Raw genomic sequence first — 21,563 nt, 5'->3', positions numbered from 1 at the left:
TGCCCTGCCACAGCACAGCCCCAGGCAGCAGTTCCACATGCAAATACGGATCACTCACGCTCTTTTTGGGTAAATGTTTCCAGTTCTTTTGCAATCGTAGATGGTGAAATTGGCCTGGATAATATTTTTGCCGTTGACCCGGAGAGCTGTTTTGACTGTCACGTGGTCTGAGAGAATGAAGCCAAAGAACACTGGGTTGCAAGAGCCGCGCTCCTTGGAGCTCACTCTTAGAAGACAAGAGAGACCCTTGGGAAAACAGCAGCTAAATCTGATTTGTTTTCTCTAGGGCTTCCTCTAAGCTGCATTTTAGAGCTTGGACCATTCATCTTGTGCCCTCTGACTTCAAACTCTTCCCTCTTAAATTAACACTTTACAACACCCTTGCCAAAAGAACATTGCAAATTTCAGCAGAAAATTCCAGTGCTTTGTGTGAGTGTTAAGTAGGGAGTTAACGGTTGTCTTTGCATACAGTGGGTGCTAAATGATATCTTCAAAAAAAATGTGGTAATTAAAACTTGTTGGTTAACATGTCTTAAACCTCCATTCACTTTCCCCATGACAACAAACCCAGAGAAAGAGTGGAGATCCCTTTTTTGGCTGCATCGTGCTGCTATGCTTGATTCCCCCACATACAAAAATCGCTTCTGTTTTTTTTCCCCCCACAATTTTGCCATATAAGCAGAGGGACAAGAAACAATGCCTCTTTCAGAATATGTACAATAAATCAGCGCACTGGATTCCTGAAATTCATCTGGACATTGCTGTAACTAACAATACAAAACAGTTAATAATCTTCCATTCTTTGGATTGCTAGGGAGAAAAACAATGCAGCCTTATAAACTTGCTTATGAAAAGTAGAGTTTTCAAAAGGACTGGCTAATGCTTCCCCTACTGAAGTCAGTCATCTTCAATAGGGCATTCACTCTAAGCTTGAAAGATAAAAATTTAACATCTGTTCTGGAAGGAAGCACCACACTGCCCAGAGGAGCAAGGAAGCAGCGCTGACTCTGTCCCTGAGCACTCAGCTCTGGGCAACTCGGGTGCAAAGCTGGGCTGCAAACAGGCAGGGCTGAGGGTGCTCACTGTGCTGCCAGCTGCTGCAGCACGGGCATGAGATAATGGCCAGTTCTGAAAACAGGGAAAACTGGAAGGTGTCAGACTGGCTTTTGGTTGCACAAACAAGGTTAGAGTTTCTCTTTAGGTACACATTTGCTCTTCTTCCTGAATTCCTGAAAAGCACTGCATATTTCAAATGGAGCTTAAGCAAAAGCAATTGGAAGTATCAACAGAGGTAGCAACACATTGGGCTAAACCGGTTTTGTTTTAGTACTTACTGACCTAATGCAGAAACTTTAACCAGATAAATCTCAGTACAGTAAGCATGGGAATGAACTTTTACATCCTGCTCTTTAGAACAAAATCTAGCAGGTTTGAAATACTGCCAATCCATGTGAAGATGGTGGAACGTCCACACTTTAAAGTCGTATGCCCTATGAAATAGGAACAGTTTGGGTCTTTTTTCTCCATATGCATTATCTGCACATACAAGTAGGCATAAAAAGGCCTATGAAAAACTATTTCCATAGCAGTGGTGAGAATGAGTTGAGCTTATATTCCTTCCCATACCTTGGTCTTTTGGAAATGCAGGGTATTTCTGACGTGGAAGTAAACTGCAGTAAATAAATTGGTTTGCATAATCTCCAGCAACTCTGGCTACAGTGCGGATATTATTTCCATAATCGCATGAAATGTTTGTTCCGTTTAGGTTCGGGATAGTTCCATTTATTTGTATTATCAGGACCTACAATTGAGGGAATAAAAAAATCAGTTATTTGCTTAGAAGTTATTTAGCATTCATATTTAGCATGCTTCAGAAGTGTTTCATAGGCTGGGAACTCCAAAACAAGCACACAGCCAGCTGCATGCCCTCATTTTGTGCATTCTGAACTCTAAAAACACTCTAACTGGTGCATTATCAGCTGACACACAAAGTGCCCACAGCACCTGCCTGCCTAGCCCCTGCACAGTCCCCATGGGATGTGCACATGGTTAGAACAACAGAACTATAGAATCATAGAAAAATGATAGAATGGCCTGGGTTGAAAAGGACCAAAATGATCAGTACTTTCAACAACCCTGCTACATGCAGGGCTGCCAACCACCAGACCAGGCTGCCCAGACCCACATCCAGCCTGGCCTTGAATGCCTGCAGGGATGGAGCATCCACAACCTCCTTGGGCAACATGTTCCAGTGTGTCACCACCCTGAGTGGAAAACAATCAATCCTACCGGGTTCTCTTTGTCAGTATTAATCTCAGGCTCCAAAATGGTCATTGAAGGGCACTGCTGCACTCCTTCACTTGCGCTTGCCCAGAAATTGGCTTCTGTGAAGTTCATGCACTCATGCTGCAGAGAACACCTGCAGGACAAAGGGAACAACCAGTGCTTGATTATTCACAAAACAGTTGATAAATACACTGACACCCCTGTGAAGAGCCTGAGACCTTTTGCCTCCATCCGTGCAGTTAAGGAGAAAGCCGCCACATTTGAGCACCTGGTGCCATGATAAGAGCCACTGCAGCCATCAGCACTACTGGGTTTTAGGGAAATCTCTACCTGGAGATCCCTTCCATTGTAATATTCAACAACCCCTTGGTGTGGTCTCTGCCTGCCTCAGAACACCAACACTGCAACTTGGGAACTGAGCAGGCCACGCTCAGCCGAGAACAGGGAAGGGAAGGTGAAATTTTGCCTGACTTCAGTCTGTAAATACTCAGTCTACATTTGTAACTTCCATTTGAATGTTGTCTCCTACCCATAACTAATAACTGCAAGGGTTATAGACATTCTCTAACAGGGTGCTGGGGTTAGCAGTCCCATGGCTGGATGCCTCCAAGATGTTCCTTGCACTGGCAGCTACCTGCAGTGTAGCAGCTACTGTTATATGCTGGCTCAAAAGTGCATCTCATAGGAGAACATGCGTGAGTGTTTTTAAAAGTGTTTATTTTGTGATGACAGAACGAAGACTGGTGGAAATACAAAGCTGCCAAGAATGCCTGTCTGTGGCCTCAAGGGCCAAAGCTGTTGCCATCCCACATCGGACACAGTAGGTCCTACCTGGTCTCCATGGTGCACCACCCGCAGTATGCATCTGCTGCAGCCAGGCACTCTGCACACGTCGAATACTGCTCACAGGCAGCCACCTTCACTCGGGTCATCTGCACAACAACAACATGGTTGCATCCAAATGTTTCATAGTGCCACAGAAATGCTGCACCTGGCTGTGGTGGAGCAGCTGGCAGCAAGGTGCAGAGCCCAGCACTGCTGCAGCCACCAGCACAGAGCGAGCACTGCAGTCAGTGTGACTGGACTGGCCTAGTGCTGCAGCTGCACAGAGCTGGGTTGCTCCTCCTCAGCCAGCACCTTCAGCATCAGTGTGTAATTGGAAAATGATGGGGAGTGACACGACACCTCTCCACTGCCTCAGAGGAGATGGCTGGGGCTGGTTTCACAGCTTCTCCTCGTTTTTGAAAAGCTCCTCAGGCTTGCAGAATCTCCTTTCTTAACCAAATGGTGTTTGGTTATTTACAAACAGATCAGAAAGCCACACTATTTTGAAAACCTTAGTTTCTAAAAAAATAACAGTAGTGCTGCAGGACTGCTCTGCAGACATGCAGGAACGGAAAGTGTACATCATTTTCTGCTTTTTCCTCCTTCAATTTCTGAACACTTGGGAGGAATAACCGAGTCTGGTAACTCAGAGGCCAACAACAGGAGTGCCCTGGCCGTACTCTGCTCCCTGGGAGCCTCCCCAGGTATTGGTGGCACATTAACAGTCTGGTTTGATGGGAAAGGAATAAGCAGACAAGAGCAGCGCAGGGGCTGCTCTCAGAACCTTACTCAGCCAGGAATAAGGTCCTCAGCATAGCCTGAGAGCTGAGAGGAGAAAGTCAGAAATATCAGCTGGAGAGGCATCCTGGGAGTGTTCTGTGAAATGATAATGACCAATCTGTGGGGAATCAGGGCTTAGAAATACAAATGCAACATGTAACGATTGTGGTTGTGCATCTGTTTCGACAGATTAAAATGTAATTCAGGACAAACCACCAGAGCCCAGAGTACTCAGCTCTCATCTTCCTCCCCTGCTCACTTGAGGGAGATGAGCCCGTCTGTTCCTACCTGCTGCAGGCTCACACAGCCCCATCCCCGCTCCACTGGCGGCTGTGCAGGAGCTGCCCCTGCAGAGCCCTCCTGGCAGGCAGCCTTTCTGCTGGGGCTCCCCAAAGCCTCCTCACAGACCGCATGCCATAATTCTCTGTTTTCTATAAAGCAACAGCCTCAGCTTATCTCCACACTCCCACAAGTGGGATCAGTTTAGATATCTTTCACTCTTCCTTTCATCTCACTACTGCAAAGACAGGAAAGCCAATGTGAATAACGGGAATATTCCCTGCCCCAGACAACAGCGAATCATCACAAGGCAGGAAAAAGTCTTGTATGTGTTTGAAGTCACACTGCTCCAGAAATACATCCAGCAAATCCTAATGCACAGCCAGAAGGTGCAGAGACCCAGCCGACACCTCACTGCAACTGGGCACAGCAGCAGGGAAAACTCCATAGCCCACTTCCCACCATCCACATCCCACTGCACTGGCCCCAGTGTCACTGTGCTGCTCGGGGTGGAGGCATGGAGGAAATGGGGCGGGTGATCCCATCCACTGCAGGACTTCTGCCAGCAGCACGGCGGGCATAGGCACTGCATTAGGAAGTGCAGAGGGGTGCTACGACAGCAACCAAAGCCCCCGGATTCTGCTCTGCCCACTGGCATTGCGGCACGTTGTAATGTTCCTGCTTGCACTGAACTCAGTGCTCAAGGCAAGGTAAACCATGCTGCTCAATGGGAAGTGAATGCAGAGCTCACCTGATAGGACGTCATCAGATAGAGGTAGGTGGGATCAGAGGGGTCAAACTGCATGATGGGGTGGACAGGCTCTCCGTAAGCCACTGAGATGGACCTCCGGCTAACAACCCTCATGGCACTGTCCAGGTTAATCTGTAGTGAGAAAAAGCCACTCACTGAGACTATTTCTCAAACACTATGAAGAGAAGATTATTTTTCCTCAGTTATTAACAAGAATCAAGAATGTATCTAAAATCATTCCATATTTTCAAGTGCTGCAGACCTTCAACTGTTTTACAACTTGCAGACATAGAGCTTTATGGCAAAGCCAGCTCTGTGGCACAGGGATGCCACTCCACCAGGAGAAATGCCTCCTACTGAACACATCTCTGGCCTCCCAGTCCCTCTATCTGAAGCAACGGCCCACCTGGAATCCTTACAGCCTCAGGTCCTGATGCAGCACTGCCCACCTACACGGCCACAATGCCGTTCCCATCTCAGCACCACAACGGCACGTGTCAAGTGCTGCTCTCACTGCAACCCTGATGTAAATGGCTTTAGCCTTCAGCCCTCACTACATACATATGTGTGTTTTTTTTTTTACAAAGAACATTTCACTTCTAAGGCTTAATGAAAAACAGCAGCAATCGGCAATGCAGACATGTAACATGGCTTTCCTCCTCCCTGATTATCTGAAAATAAGTGTGTCACTCATGGCCTGAAGCTTTTATCCCTGCTGGCTCCCGGGGACCAAAGCAGCTGTAGCAGGAGAGCTGCACCCACCTTGCCTCACTAACCACCCATGAGCCACCAGCAGTCATGGAAAAGGCTGTACAGTGTCAGCCCGCTTTTCAGAACCCAGAATGTGTTGGCATTTGACTTGAGAGCTCAGCAAATTAAATGTGGCATTGCCGAGAAGAAATAACAATGGGGCTACACAATTTCACATGACAGTCACTTTTCATCTTAAAACTGAAAGGGAGTGAGGAAAATTCCTACCTCCTTGCTAGGGAGGCAACAATTGTAGGGACCAAGCAAGCCTGCTCTCTCTAAAGTCTGAATTAATTAATTAACATAAGATTAATTAGTTCTTGCACTAGAGCTGCACTGACACATCCTGGTCAGATAGCTAACGCAGGCTGAACACACAATGCTTCCCATGCAGGCAGCTATGGAGAAAGAAGGCAGCTATCATTGGCACTCTTAAAACTTGGCTATCCAGAGCCAAATAATTAGCCTGCAATCACCCACAGTGCACAGAAACCAAGCCCTGGTGCCCACCTCAGCTCTATGCTACTCTTTCCCTCCTTGCCAAGCTCTCCTCTGGTGTCCACTGCTCCCAGCTGCTGCCCCAGGTCCCTCCCTGTGAGCACAGTGAACCCACATTTGTTCTGCCTGGACCCTCCCCAGCACAACACGGAGGTGCTGCTCCTTTAATGACTTTGCTGGCAATAGCACAGAAAATGGCCCCATGAGATGCCCGCCTGCAGACTATCTGATTAATTCCCCACTCCCTGGCAGCCATAATTGCTGCTGGCAGGAGCTGGCCGAGCACTACTTCTGCCCCTTTGCTGTCTTTTCTCAGGCAGCAAATCTAAGTGATAACTCACGCAAAGTATCTTGTATCCCATGCCAAACAGCAAGGACCCCGAAGGTAAAAGGGCTTCTGGTTATGCAGCTGTGTTGCAGAATTAGATTAGAGCTATATGAGTAAATTATCCCAGCAAAGGGGAGCCAGGAGCCTCTCCCTAATGGAGGCTCGGTAGATAAGACTGCTTGCTCTGCAATGGCAGTGGAAGGAGAGCTGTCAGCGCTGCATGGACACACTGTGCTGTGTGTGGCACGCACACCCCCAGCGCAGCACCTGAAGGTGTGCCTGCTCCAACTGCCCGCAGGCAGGAGTCAGAACAGCCACCATCACCCTCTGATCTCTCCCACACTTCTGCCAGAAGCAATGGAAACAAGGGAAGAGATGGGATCCGTTTTCTTCTTTGCAAGCATTCTGATCCTGTATTCCACATAAAGCACTGCTCACTGCAGGCTGACACACAGCAGCTATCTGTCAGCCATGCTTCTCCTCCTGGTCTTCCCCCTCCTCCTCTATGGACTTTTGATGCTAAGAACACACTAAACTGTTGTGTATGGCTGGAATCAAAACTTCTCTTGGCAAACTTCAAGTCCTGAAGTTACCGAAACCCCAGCTCGCCTCTTGGCTCCAGGCACTGTGCTGCTCCGTGCTGCCTTTGGAACACAGCAGAAAATCAACAACTTGGCTCTGGATCCACATCTGTGCAGGACTCAGCAAGGTACTGCCTGGCATTCCCCTACCCATATGGAGTCCTCCAAGGCCCTCAGCTCACAGGGAAAGTTTATTAGAAGAGCCGTTAATAATTAAATGCTGCACAATAACATTTTCAGCACAGGTCTCATCAAGTACATCCTGCTCGAGTGGCAGCCTTGAGCAGTAATTAACATCCACCAGTCACCAGGCAGTGCACGTCACTGCACAGAGCACAGCAGCATCCAATTACCTCTTTATTGCCAAATGAAAGCAGGTGCTAAGACAAACCCATAACACATGCTTCCCATCATGGGCCCGCCACACTGACAGTGGCCACCCTGTACCCCCATCCCCTACCCCCACTCCCACACTTGCCTTCAGGAGTCCTCCGCTGGCAGTGCCCAGGAACACCACAGTGTAGTTGTTGACGCTGGCGACTGCCACAGCAGTGAGGCCGTTGTAGGTGAAGATGGGGGTGGCAGTGATGGGGTTCACGATGGCCAGCGGATGCTGCAGGTGCGCTGCTCCACAGTCCAGCTGCTCCGGCTGCAGCTGCAGGGATATGCACACGTCAGTGGTTCAGCACAGCAGTTCCTGCTCACTAGGGATGAATCTCCAGGCCCACAGAAAACACCTTGCCACCAAGCAGGGAAACGCAGGGCTGCAGCCATTCACAAGATGTTCATTATCTGCATCTAGCTTCTTTTGTCAGCTGGTTGCATTACCCTGGCTGAACTGAAGGTATTTTGGGGCCAGGAGCTGCAATCCTGGCAGAAAGCCCTCCCATGGCGCTGAGTGCCTGGCTCTGCCAGGGGGAGACACTAGGTAGGTATGGCAGCTCTGCAACCACATCAGGTGTGAAAGAGCAACAGCAGAGGAGAAATTATAAGGAGTCCTTATCTATGAATGCAGTCTGTGAGTGAACATTAGGTGTCCATAGTCCACAGCATACAGCTGACCTGACCACCCTGCACTAATTAATTAGTGCCACTATTGCATGACAGCAGCATTTAGACTGACCAACCAACCAGACTGACGCTTCATATTTCTCCTTCCCCTTCAAGATGTACCCAGGATTTATGACTGCTCTCACCCTGAGTCCTCTGAGGTTCTCCTTATGATTTCTACTCAGATGACATGAATGAATTCAGCAGTGCCTGAATACCACAGCAGTCTGGCTGCCGACCATCTACCTGCTGTCACTCCCACAGCAGCTGCGGGGACAGCCAGCACTGCTCAGTGATGGGCATGGAGAGGACCATTACCACATCAGCTGCAGCAGTCGCATCTCGAAAGCTGCAATCGAGCTGTCACTCTTGCAGGCACTGGCACACAGCTACAGGCCAACAAGGGTGGGAATGTGCAGGCTGGTGCTAGCTGAGGAGCAGCAGCAACCACAACCCTGTCTGAGAGAGGCACACACACCACACCAGGCAGCGCTGATGGAGCTCAGCCTGCAGCCCAGTGCCAATCACATTTTATGCCCTGCTGAAATCAGCCACACTGTGGATATCCCACCCAGAGCAGTAACCAGGAGCATCACTGAGGCAGAACAAATGCAGGGATACTGGACTGCATGCTTCTATCAGGCAGAAGCTGATGAGTGCCCTGTTCACCACATCCCTTCCTGGGCTGAGCTCACCAGTCCTGTACCTGAATTCCTGATCAAATCACACTGCCTGCAGCTCTCCCCTCAGAGCCCCCAGCCTGGATCAGCTCACAGCCGCAGGTCTGGGGGGCACAGCAAGCACAGCCCTGCTCAGCCCCACAGGGATGGATGGGCCCAAAGCTGCTGCCTGGCACAAATGGGAGCAAGACGGAAGGCCCAAGTGGCAGACACAAGCAACTGCTAAATGTGTTTTGTAGCTTTATGGCACTTCATTCCATTAAAAAATAAAACTGCAGCCCAAATTCTCAAGTGTATATGTTTCCCTCTGTAACTGGGCAACACAATCTCTTCCTGCTCTGCGCAGAGTATGGCAAGCCATTCATTTTTCTGATTTAATGGTCTCTTTCACTCACAGCCAAACCTTTAGAAAGGCACTTGGTTTTACTAATTTATCCTGGGGACACATTCCCAGCTTCTCTTCACTACTCGTTACCAACACCTGTGAACCAAAGACCTGTGGGCTCCTTCTGCTGGGTCATGCCACCACAGCAGCTTCGTGGGGCACAATGGAACTGCTCTGCATGCAGATGGCTGAATCCAATGGAAGTTCCTTATCTGTCATCTCCATCTGTTTATAAATCATGTTTACAGACCCAATATAAACGCAAAGTGTTTTTTGTGGTAAACAGGATGTAACTATTGTAAAGCAGGCCAAGCATTATTTTGGTCACAGACATCCTTCCTCTAAAACACCTTTCTGTTGATGACATCAGCTCTTCTGAAGGACAGGAGGAGACAGATGGTGTTTCCCTCACTTGGGATCCCGGGTGGGGTGACACAATATGCCACTTCTATCTGTAAACTGCGGCACCAAGGAGATATTTTAGCTCTGTCATTTTAGAGTAAACAGGATATGACCAAGTCACATCCTCACACAGGCACCAGATGATCACACTGCAGCTTGGGAAATTTCACTTAAAAGTTGTGCTGGAAAGGATTCTTGATACAGAATGAGTACAATTTTGCTCCATCTTAAACCAACCTGACCTACCCTGCAGCAAGGAAAGCAGGAACAGAAGTTTTCTCCCCAAGTCAGTACCTTTCTGTCATCTGCATCTCCAAATTACTCCATGAGTATTTACTGCATTTCCACTACAATCTACAGATATCCTCAGCAACCAACAGAAGTACTTGGGGGAGGTAAGACTCAGCTCCCTCTGCACTCCAGCCATTGGCCATGCCATTCTTGTGCCCTGCAGGATCCATATGGGTGTGAGCTACTGCCAGCCCTCAGCCAGCCCAGGCTGAGCCATGCCAAGCAGGGCACGTGTGTAATTCCTATAACACTGCAAATCTGCTGCAAATTAATGTAATCCAAGGAGCATCAACTAGGACGACAGTTGCTGGATTAACCCAAGTGTGACCAGAAAGTCAAAGCAGGGCAGAGATGAAAGCTCTTCAATCACATCAGAGCTCAGGCACTAAACTGTGTTCATGGTGCAAGTTCAGACCTTTTATCCCAGGCCTAAACCAGCACCAACCAAAGCAGCGATGTGCCAGGCTATTCCATCAGCAGGCCCCAGCCCTGTGCTGCACCCCAGAGGCAGGCTCAAAGGATGTCAGTTTCGGAAGGAAGTCTGCTGGAAACAGAAGGAGGAAGAGGAGTGGTGAGGCAGCGCTCAGGAAATCTATGGAACTTACTGATTTCTGCATCCTGTCTTTGTGACCTTAAAAATAGTTCTTAAGCAAAGATGTAGTTTATTTCTTAACCAAAACCAGAAAAAAAGCCCTGCAGCTTCTGCTTTCAGCAGAAAACCCTTCCTTGCCACACCTCAGAGCCACAAAACTGTTTCCAGTGAAGCAGCAGCAGCATGCCCACCCCTCCGAGCATCAGAGTGGATTAAAGCATTGGCTCCCAACATGCCAAGAGTCCTGGGAAAATGACACAGCCAGCATCCGATAATCCGCTCCAAACTTGTTGATTTGTGGGACTTAGAACCGTCTTTATAGGCTCAAAATTTGGCAGCTGCTTCCACACAACTGACATTTTCAGGCCATTACATTCTGTGATAAAAGGGCTCAAGCCTTATCTCCTGTATTCCTCAACATAAACCACTGGACTCTTATGAACATGTAGATATGAGTCAGGGAAATCTCTCATTGCAGACAGAACACCAAAAATAATTCAGATATGTCCGGAGAGAATAGCATAGAAGGGCATGGATTCAGAGTTGAACAGGGAGAGAAATGTGGAGATACTGCATAGACACGACCATAGAACAGGCGGTGTCAGAAGCAGTGCAGCTCTCAGTTGCATTGCAAGGACAGAAAGCTCAAATGCTGCTCTGTGTCCAGCAGCACTGGGCTTAGCCAGAGCCCCTCCCCAGGCACAGCTATTCACTGCAGAGCCCTCTCAGCTCTGACAGCAGTTTGTACACACAATCACGCATTTATCTGTCTGAGTGTTGCAACCAGAGCTGTCAAATACAGGCTTGCAGGATGCCTGGAGGAAAATGTCATCCTCCAAAGAGGACTCCGCTGTTCAGGCACTTGAAATGTAAGCAGTCTCTAATTGTACTGCTGCTGCAAAGGTGACCATTATCAGCTCCTGTGACCACCCTGGTTTTAAGGCAATAAGGCAAACCTGTGCACTTTTGACCAGTGGAGGCTCTTAGGCTGAGCTCCACCCATAAAATTAATCACACACACCATGCAATCAGCATCCCCACAGCACCACAGATGTCCTTAAAGAAGGCTTAAGATGATATTTGCACCTGGTTTTGTTGTTCACACAGGCTGCAAGTCTTGTGAGCAAGGAAGCATCAATGCTGCACTCTGCACAATGCCACCCACCCCACAGTGCCATACCTGGCACAGCACCACTGCCAGCAGGTAACGTCTGCCCAGCTGTTATCCCCAAGGGTCTGAAGCGTGCAAGAGATCACATGCAGCTCTTGGAACACCTCTGCCTGTTTGTGCCCTGGCACAGGGCTGACAGCCCTCAAAGCACTGCTGTGGGTCCACAGCCCCCAGCACCAGCCATGCTTGGTGATGACTTTGCCCATATTTTGTGGGGAACATCCCTCACGCTGCTGCATCTGTGCAGTGTGTAACACTCACACCACCAGCTCTGCTCACAGCCCAGGCTGCTCCTCCTCAGCAGGAGCTTTCCAGCCATAACTTGGGAAAGTTAACGGCTTCTTGAATTGCAGTAATTGCTTATGAAACGCTATCAACAGATTCCCTCTGTCAAACCCCCATGAATCACCATTCCCTTGACAAACGAGCATTCACTGTACCAAAGCCAGCGGCAGCCAGCAGAATAGATGTAGAATTTGCTGCACAGACAAATGACTGTATCAGTTCCCCAGTTCCTGCCCTCTGCAGCAGACAAATGTCACCCCCACACCAAACAGCGTCCCTTTGGCTCCTGCACAGCTCCTGATGCCTGGCAGTTTTTTAGCCTCTTCCCTTCATTTTTCATTTACCAGATTACTTTTGTTTTCCTAGTTCTCCCCTCTCCTCACTCCTGACTGCTTCCTGCCAGCTCCTGACATCCTCAGTGTCACTCAGGGAGTTCACCTGATGGAAACAACTACAGAGTTCAGAGTAGTGTCCCCAGCTTAAGGAAGCAGAGCAAACAATGAGTGAAACCAGGTGGGCACAGTGACAAACGTCATGGGAAAGGCAGGCTGCAACAAGCACCATGGACAAGCATTCTCCTGGGACTTCTCATCCCTTTACATATGCTCTGCAGCTGCACAAGAATCAGTCATTATTTGTTATAAGCAGAAGAAAGAGGTGCCAGTGTCACCAGTGCTGCCTCTCCCTGGTTTCAGGAGGAGAGCCAAACGAAGGTCCCCAGCAGCCCACCAAGACCAGCTCTGTCTAGAGTTCACTGCACACCCACCCCAGGACACCACCATAACCCCATACACTGCAAGAAGCAGAGAAACAAAGGCTGCAAACTGCACCTCCTTGCTGCTACCAGGAAGATCAGTCACGTTTATGGTGCTGGTCCTTGTCCTGCATTAAATACAGTGCTTCAGATTAAACAGCCACATCCCCACAGAAGGGGCAGGCAGCAGGACTAATGAACAACAGGCTCCAGGGGGGCTGTCACAGAACAGTGAATGCCAGAGCAGACAGAGGTCGCGTGGCCATCAGATTCCCTCATTGGGAGTGCTGCTCCTCTGCCCTGTTCTGCAGGGACACAGAGCAGAAACCACCACCTACTGCCTCCACCACAGGGTGTCCGGCTGCTGAGCACAGGTGAAAGTCTTTGCTAAATTACTGGGAATGAGATATTTGCTTTATTCAGACTGCATGTTGTGAGGAACTCTTTCCTTGGGAGAGAATCTCTTCCACTACTCAAGCTGTATTTCTCATGTATGCTTGGCTTTGTCTTCAGGAACCAATTTCAAAAGCTCCTTTCTACAGGAAGGAGTCTGGAGTGAGCACTTCGGCTGCTCTATCATCAGAGGCTACTTTTCCTTATAGCTGCTGCTCACACTCAGCACTTCACACCTCTAGTGCTCTGCACAGCTGTGCTGAAAAACGCATCCATTAGGGTAACAACTTCTACCTAACATCATCAGCCTTTTCATGTGCCAGTTCAAATCTATTTCAGTCAGCAATAGCTTATAGTAAATGTTTTTCTGTATTCTAATTAGTTCTGCCAAATCAATTAAGCACTGAGATAATGAGCAGAACTTCATTTTTCTTTTACACATCTTCAGTAAAACCTGAATTCTCTCATACTCAGCGTTGCCCCCACTCAGAACAGCCATGCCATAAGGGACACGTGCTGCTCCCAAACATGCCTTTACACTCCTGCCTGCATTTCTGGACTAAGGCAATCCAAGTAACAAGTTGCATAACTCTCACTGTGCTATAAACTTTCCTCAGCTCCCTTCTAAAGCAACAGCTTTAGCACACTCCGTGTTTCAGCAGCTCACTGTTGCTGGGATATCCAGAGGTGGCTCATGTCCTCTCAGCCCATTAAATGCTGGCAGCGGCCAGCAAATAGTGGGATGAAAACCTGAGGGCTGGAGGGGTTTTCCTCCAGAAATAAGAGATATGATACAACATAATTATTTAAATAGAGATGAAGTAAAAGGAGGAACACAAATTCTAAATGTCCTTCAAATAGCAGTCAGGCACATATAAGCAGAACCCAGACTTTGAGGCAATGTTGCTTCTGGGTTAGAACTAAAATACCAATGCTCCAGCACTACTAATAACACTTGTGAGAGCAGTGACCCTCAGCTGGGGCAGCCCAGCTCCAGCAGCAGCCCAGCCCCACGAGGCTACCGCTGGTCAAGGTCATGCTGTGAAGGAAGGACAAAGTGGGGCACCACAGTTTCAGCCCCCAGCACAGGTCTCTACTGGAGTCTCCATGTGCTGCCCAAGTGGATGAGCCCTGCTGATGCTCAGCAGGCCCTGAGTCACAGCCACCACAGCTTTGGGACCCACAGGTCATACCAGCCCAGCATTTCTGCATAGGCTCTTCCCAGTTTGGTTTAATTCAGGCACACTCAGCACACAGCATCCAGCAGAGCTGCTGCCCAGGTGTGTGACCCAACAACAAGACTCCTCCACTCAGAAATAAATTCTGCCACTCTCTCTGAAGTGGGAGGTCGCTGCTGAGAGTCTGCCACCTCCCCCACCTGCTGCAAGATGTTACATTCCTATTGAAAGGACAGCAACTTTTTCTTTATCAATCCAGCAAAAAAAATAAAACTATAAGCAAAGCCCTGGGCCAGGTCATCCCCCATCACACCCTATCCTGAAGACAGCAGCTATGAGTTTTGATGCTATCCATCACCTCAGTGCTGTGAGCATGTGCCAAGGGCCAGCCATGCACCCACAGCCCTCCTGCTGGGCAGCCACAAGTGCAAGCCCACAGGACCAGGCTGCACTGCTGTAGGCAGCATGAGGCAGTACTCAGGAGCTTCTAATTGATTTCTTCCAACCACTACAGGTTCCAGCCTGCCCTGTGTTTGTAATAAACGACCTCAGCCAGGGGCTCAGCCTTATTATACTTCAAGTGACTTGCTGGAAGAGGCCATCAGACTGAAATGTCACAAGTTTGCTGTTGCTACAGGTCTAAATAGATGCCCACCAGGAGCTAGGAGGCAGGGCTATTAGTGCCATCCACACCTACAGGTGCCACACTCACCTCTGCCCTCAGCCCCACTCATCCCCCCAGCCCAGGTCTGAGCCTGACATCCCATAAAGCCATACAAAGCTCCATAAGGTTCTGCTCTGGCCCAAACCTCCACAGGTGCACGGAGGTCCCTTTGGCTGCAGCTGCCCAAGCCAAGGAGGCTGTGATGGAAATAGGGATGGGTGGGAAATGACTGCTTGTAAGGCACCAGCAGCAGAGATCACAGCCCAGCATCGCGTTGCAGTGCTGTGCGACACCACGCTCTGTACAGCACCTCCACACGCAGCACCTTCTGCCAACAGCAGTGACCCACAGTGCTGCAGGAGCTCCTCTTTATTCCTAATGCACAAATTAAGTGCAAATTTCCAGCTTCCTCTCTGTGGGTAATCCCCCAGATTTCTGTGAGTAGACGGAAGGTTAGATCACAATTATTTTCATGCTTGGAATCTCTAAATTAGTATAAACCAGCACTTCAAAGTGGCTCAGCTCCTATAAAGCCCAGTCCCACAGAGGCGCTGCAGTGTTTGGACACGGTGGATGTTTTGTCATATTCCCATGTGGATCTGATCTTTTTCTTTGAGAACATTTCTGTACTGCCTTCAGTCTGCCAGAGCTCACAGGCACTGGGTGCTTGGGCAGGCCAAGGAGCTTGCCAAGGAGATAGTTTTATTTAACCACCCCTCCCAGCAAAGCTCACTGGTGGTATCTCATCAGCACACCACAGAACACTGTGCTTTATGAGCAGGCAGGATCTGACACAAAGCCACAGAGCCAGAAACTCAAGAATTAGCACCGAAACATACTGTTATCTCATGCTGCCATGCCCAAGTTCTTCAGCATAGAAAACAAACAGCATTTTCAGCTTTTTTTGGTGTTGCAGAGTCCAAAACATTTCCCAAGAGATCCCCATCTAACCCCATCTAACCCCAAAGAGCACCACTCTGCCTCCTCTCACTGCCTCTCAGAGGGCTCAGGGAGTTATGGGGGTGCAGCAGGCCAGGCCCAACGCACAGGGTGCAGTCAGCAACTGCTGCAGGGTTGTGGACAGGTGCTGATGGGCATCCATGTTCCTCCTCCCTCCCAAGGCTCAGGCGGCCTGACCCAGGCCCCAGCTGTGCAGCAGCTTTACTCGTATCATTTCACACAGGGGTCCATGTAGCCACATGTTAGAGACTAGCACACTTTGATACACACTTCATCACAGAGAGTTATTTCTGTTGTGAGAAAGCAACCCCAGAGCTCATCCACTCACTGCAGCGGGAAAACAACCTTCACTGAGGCAGGATATGCCTCTGCACCACTGAACCAATAGGCTTTAGAACATTGCCCTGCTGCATTACCAGGGCTGGAACACAAAAAGTACCTCCTTGTTTTCAAGGCAGAAATGTTACATTTTTGCACCACAAAGAAACACTACAACTCTGGACACTGCCACTCTAGGGCCTGAAAACAAAAACAAAAAAAGCTTGTTAAATGATGGCAATTCTAATGAGTAAGGAAAAGGCAAGAGAAGAAAAAAGGCAAAACAAGTGAAAGGTAGTCCCTGTGCTTGGTAAGAAGGTTTAGTCAGCAATTTTAGAGGAATATGCTTCAAAGAAAGCATAGAAATGTTAAGTGTGAACAAATATTAATAGTACGCCTCACTTATACCTTGCCATACTTGACTTCAAAGGCTCTCAAAGTAGCTTTACAAATGTAATGCTCCATTCTATGTGAGTCAGGCTTATGAATAAGAGGAACAAATACAGGAGTGTGCCACAAATCAGGAGACACGAGCATATGGTGACATGACTGCTCAGGGACAGCAGTGCCACACTAGTGCCAGTACGGACCAGAGCCTACCTTCCCTGCCCAACAGCTCAGCTGTTGTCTCCACGTAAACAAACTTCTTTGCAGCTTGACCTTATTGCAGAGCTGCAGCGAGCAGATTTTTGCTGGCTTCTAGAGGGCTGGAGGCTCAGCACTTTCCAGCATGCTCCTCCAGCCTGCGCACACCTGACTGCCAGCCCTCCCAGCACAGACCTCACCAGCACGCTGCCTCTGTCCTCCAGGTCATCCTCAGCCCACAGGGAGCTCGGTGGAAAGCAACCACAAGCACAGCTCAGGACAGCAGCACGGGACAGTCCCAAGGATGGAGAAAATCCTCATTTCATTGCTGAATCTCTTTGGAATGAGCTGTTTGAATACCTCACTTGGTATCATAAATGTTGTATGTTGGAGTTATTTTCCACACTAAACAAAGTTTAGAAAAATACTTTTGTTTCCTGACCATGCACGAGTGCAGAGGAAGCTCTGGGGAACTGGGTGTCTCTGTGTCTCTGCCACTGAGGTTCAGTTAAAACTAAGCCACTACCTCCGCAGAGTTCCCACCTCCTTTCAGCTGATGGAACCACCACAGCCAGGCATGGTGCTGAGCTCACGCTGCAGGCTCTGAGCTTCAGTCACGGCCAGCAAGACCCGTGAGTGTCTCCTGATCTATGAATGGGATTCCTGACTGCCTGTGGCTCCTTGGAGAGCCGTGACCATGCCAGGACTTGGAGCCTAAGTCCCAGCGGTAGGAACTCAGAAGACAGGACAGCTCCCGGACTCCTTGGCTGTCAGGCAGCTCGTAGTTTGCCACCGGGGAAAAACTACCCAACTTTGCCAGAGCAGGTCCACGAACCAGTGCATTAAAGATCACGTATTTTAACACGGCATGGAGATGCCACACTAAACACTTTGGTTACCATGGAAAACCTTTCTCTTTGCCACTAGCGTTGCTCGAGGAAGCCTCAGCCCAAACACTCGATCTTGCTTTTGAAATCAAACAGATGTTTTTAAGATCTTTGATGGAGCTGATTTATGCATCCTTCCCAGAGGGCGGGAAAAATGCAGTGTTAAAACAGCTTTTTTCCTCTCTTCCCCACGCCCCCCTTCCAAAACACGATACGTCCTTAGTGAAAGGGCAAACAGACATCGTTATCCGGCCTTAACGTTTTCGTTCACTCGGTAACAGATCGTGGCAACAGCAAACTTTTACCCCAGCCGCAGCACGGCGGTGGGTGCGCGCGGCCGTCCCGTGGGAAAGGAGCGGCTGCTGCTGGCGGCGCTCCGCGATCCGCATCCCCAGCGCCGGGAGCGCGCGGAGCCGTGAGTCACCACGAGTCCGTCCGCTGGGGACGAGGACCGTGGGAATCGACCTTCCCCCGGCTCAGCGGCCACAGCCGCGCCGCGCACACTCTTCTCTTCAGCGCGAACTCGGTTACGGGAGGAAGGAGCCCTCCCGGCTCGGTCGCGGCCACCGGGGCGGCCGACAGGACTGGTGGGGCCGCTGCCCCCGAGTTGCAGGCGGACCGACAGCGGCAGAGAAGCACGCGGCGCCTCGCGGCCCGGCCCGCCTCAGCCCGCCCCGTCCCGCAGCCCGCCCGGTGCCGGCAGGTGCCCGCGCAGCCCCACCTGGATGTTCCTCTTCTCGCAGGCGGGCCCGGTGCCCTGCACCACGCTGTCCAGCACCGCCACCATCCCCGCGGCCGGGCTCACGAAGCAGGAGTTGCGGGCGGCGCGGATCGTCTCCTCAATCTCGGCGAAGCGGAAGACGCAGAGAGCGGAGTGCGGCCGCCCGCCGCCCGCCCCGACGCGCTCGAAGACGCCGAAGAGCAGCTCCTCCTCGGCGGGAGCCCCCCAGGCGGCCCGCGCCGGGAACACCGACACGAGGCGCGTGAAGGCGTCGGCGGCGCCGCCGCAGCGCAGCCCCAGCTGGATGTAGGACTCGGTCAGCTTCTTGGGCTCGCCGCTGCCGTTGAGCGTGGCCTCCGCCGCGTCGCCCAGGCAGATGCGGGCCAGCAGGCTGTGCGAAGGGCTCTCCTTGTCGACCGCGTTGGCCTCGCTGTTGAGCGCCAGGTAGGCGTAGGGGCGGCGGGAGCGCTGCAGGAAGGCGCGGACGAAGCTAAGCTTGTGGCGAGCCTTGGCTCCCTGCTTGATCTTGAAGATGTTGTCGTCGGAGGGGTTGATGTCGAAGGTGAAGAGCTTGGCCAGGTCGCCGCGCGCGTTGAGGGCGCGGATGGCGATCTCCGGCGTGTTCTCGAAGCGGTGATCCTCCAGGCTGCTGTTGCGGGGGAAGAAGGGGCTGCCGAAGCCCGTGTAGGTGGCGGCCACCAGCAAGCGCGCGCCCCCCCCGCCGCCGCTGCCCCGCCGCAGCAGCAGCCCCACGGTGGAGGCGTTGGGGTGGTTGGCGGCCACGTTCAACATGCTGGGGAACACGGCCAGAGGGTCGCTTCCGCCCGGCGGGAAGCGCACGGCCACGGCCGAGATGTTGGCCATGCTGCGGAGCTGGCAGAGGCCCTGGTAGATGGAGCCGCAGACGACGAGCACGCCCTGCTCGGGATCGGGCTGCAGGATCTTGTTGTAGTTGTTGGTGAGCACCTTGGGGTGCTCGCAGGAGGCCTGCGGCAGCTGCGGCGCGTGGCACAGCGGGCTGTCCAGCACCGGCCCCACGGCCGCCTCCGCCTGCAGCGCCAGCTCGCCCCCCGACAGCTGGAAAAGGCGGTTGACCGCCGCCAGGTAGACGCGAGAGCCGGGGCCGTCCAGCGCGAAGTTGTTGGTGGGCGTGGGCGAGACGAATTTGCGCTGCACCTCCAGGCCGGCGGCGCCACCGGGCAGCAGCAGCGGCAGCAGCAGCAGCGGCAGCAGCGCGAGGGGCCGTGGCTCAGCGCTCGCCGCCGGATCCATCCCCGTCCCCGCGCCCATCCCGCCGCGCCGCACACTGCATGAGCCCGCGGCGAGCGGCGGGAGGGGCCGGGCCGCTTCCTGCGGGGGCAGCACGCCCGCCGCCGAGCGACGCCCGCGGGAAGTGGCGGCCGCGGTGGTGCGCGGCGGGGCGCGCTCACGGCCGCACCTCCCTCCCTCCGCCCGCCCCCGTCTCCGCCCTTCTTGGCGTTCCTCGCTCCTTTCTTATTTGGGGTTCGTCATGTGAACGTGATTAAGTTGCGGATGTTTTCCCCGCGCCGCGGGTCGTCTCCGCACCGGGTAGGGGCGCAGACGCGGTGACCCTCCGCCTCGGGCGCGGCTCTTCTCTGCCCTGCGCACCTTTTTCCATCCGTTTTCGCGTTGGATGGGCGGAAGGCTTTGGAGGGGCGATGGGAGGCAGCCCCTATTCCTAGCGGCGCGTCGAGCGGGAAGAGGCAGCCGGGGGCTGTCGGTCCCGTCCCATCCGGGCTGCTTGGGGGCAGGGGAGCCCAGTAGGGAAGCGGGGCCCCGTTAAGCCGCCGCTGCCCCCGTTCGGTTCGGTCTTGCCGGGAGCCGGCAGCCACCGCGGGGAGAGCCGCCCCACCCCCGGGGGAAGTTTTGCCCGCGCGTTGCCAAACACGAGAGTTCAGAATAGGACCGTGCATCTCCTCTGCCCTCCATCGGGCATTTCAACTGTGGGAAGAGAGAGGAAGAAAGAAGCTTTAATATTCCTAAATTCCACCCACTGAAAACCCATAGCGGGAGAAACGGCTCCGAGATAACGCAGCCTCTGACCCACCCTTCCTTATCGCCGTGGGAACGCTCTGCTCGGGCGGCTGAAGGCCTAAAGCTGCATCTCCGCGATTCTGTCCCAGGCTGGGATGCTCGGAGCCGGAGGGGCTCGGCAGAGAGACGTCGGGGCGGGAGGACCGGGGGCCTTGGCAGGCTGCTGCCCGGGGTGCTCGTCTCCTTGTAGGTCGGAAACGAGCGGGGCACCACACGGAGGGACCGCGGCTCGTGGGGTGTCACAGACGGCTAGGGGGGAGGGGGAGGCCACAGGTTGGTGCCGCCGTACCCCGACGTGGGTCGCCGCACCCCGCGGGCGCTGGGATCAGTAATAGCTGCGAGTACGAATCCTCGTCCGATCGCAGCGCCCGCGGAATGCGGACCAAAGGAACACCAAGGGGAATGCTGTGGTTTTGTTTTTGCCATATGGCGACAGCTGTACCGCTGTTATGGCACAGGTAACCCTGCAGCAGGGGCTTCTCTCCGCCCACAAACAGCCGGCAGCGTTTAACGCAGGGCTGGCAAACTGAAGCTCCGTTTGGCGAGGAGCAATCTCCATCCTGCCCGTCCTCATGGTGCTTATTTCCATTTATACAAAACACGTTAGCAAAGCTGATGGGAATTCTGCACTACTTCTGTTCTGGAGAGGAAAATCCTCTGTTGTTGTCTAATCTCATTTCTACACCTGCCAGTTTCCCTCACCCCCTTCCTGTCCTCCTTGCCCTCGTCAGAGCACTCATTAATACACAGCTGCCTCAGCTATGCCGTGTCCACCAAAAATGTGCATTAAATTAAATGCTGTGCTTTCACCCTATCTAACTCATTGTCTCTGCTGATCATGTCATTAATTAGTAGCATTATTAGCTAGTTGTGAATGTGGGGCTCCTGCTTGTTTGGTCTCTTTAAAACTACAAGTTAACAGTATTTAAATGTGATTGTGTCTTTAATTACATAGAAATAAACCTCCATGATCCCAAAACCTTAATCTGCCTATTTTAGGATTCCTTATGGCTGCTTATCCTGATAGTAGAGCATCTTCCATGAGAAATTGGCCTTTTAAAGCACATCAAATTACGTTCCACATTACAGTCACTAATCACACACACACACACAC

At 51.7% G+C, this 21,563-nt stretch overlaps 1 protein-coding gene across 3 annotated transcripts in view; it reads right to left on the bottom strand.

The window, feature by feature from the left end:
• The window catches only part of PLXND1 (plexin D1), a 63,086-nt gene extending 43,266 nt beyond the window's left edge, over positions 1–19,820 (bottom strand). For 2 of the 3 annotated variants that reach the window (XM_085516668.1, XM_085516669.1), the window contains exons 1-7: positions 18,395–19,811; positions 7,557–7,733; positions 4,922–5,053; positions 3,118–3,218; positions 2,290–2,419; positions 1,627–1,801; positions 59–167 (exon numbers count right to left, since the gene is read on the bottom strand). In XM_085516668.1, coding sequence (XP_085372794.1) covers positions 59–167; positions 1,627–1,801; positions 2,290–2,419; positions 3,118–3,218; positions 4,922–5,053; positions 7,557–7,733; positions 18,395–19,684 — 2,114 coding nt within the window. In that variant the 5' untranslated portion in view covers positions 19,685–19,811. Of the gene's footprint in view, positions 1–58; positions 168–1,626; positions 1,802–2,289; positions 2,420–3,117; positions 3,219–4,921; positions 5,054–7,556; positions 7,734–18,394 lie in introns of all 3 variants that reach the window. The other variant, XM_015874847.3, reaches the window with a different exon arrangement.
• Between the last annotated feature and the right edge of the window lie 1,743 nt (positions 19,821–21,563).

The sequence above is a fragment of the Coturnix japonica genome, chromosome 15, assembly GCF_054131305.1.
Source record: "Coturnix japonica strain WE chromosome 15, WE-NBRP24, whole genome shotgun sequence".
NCBI lineage: Eukaryota > Metazoa > Chordata > Aves > Galliformes > Phasianidae > Coturnix > Coturnix japonica.
Note: the sequence above shows the minus strand (reverse complement) of the source record. Positions and strands in the feature narration are given on the sequence as shown.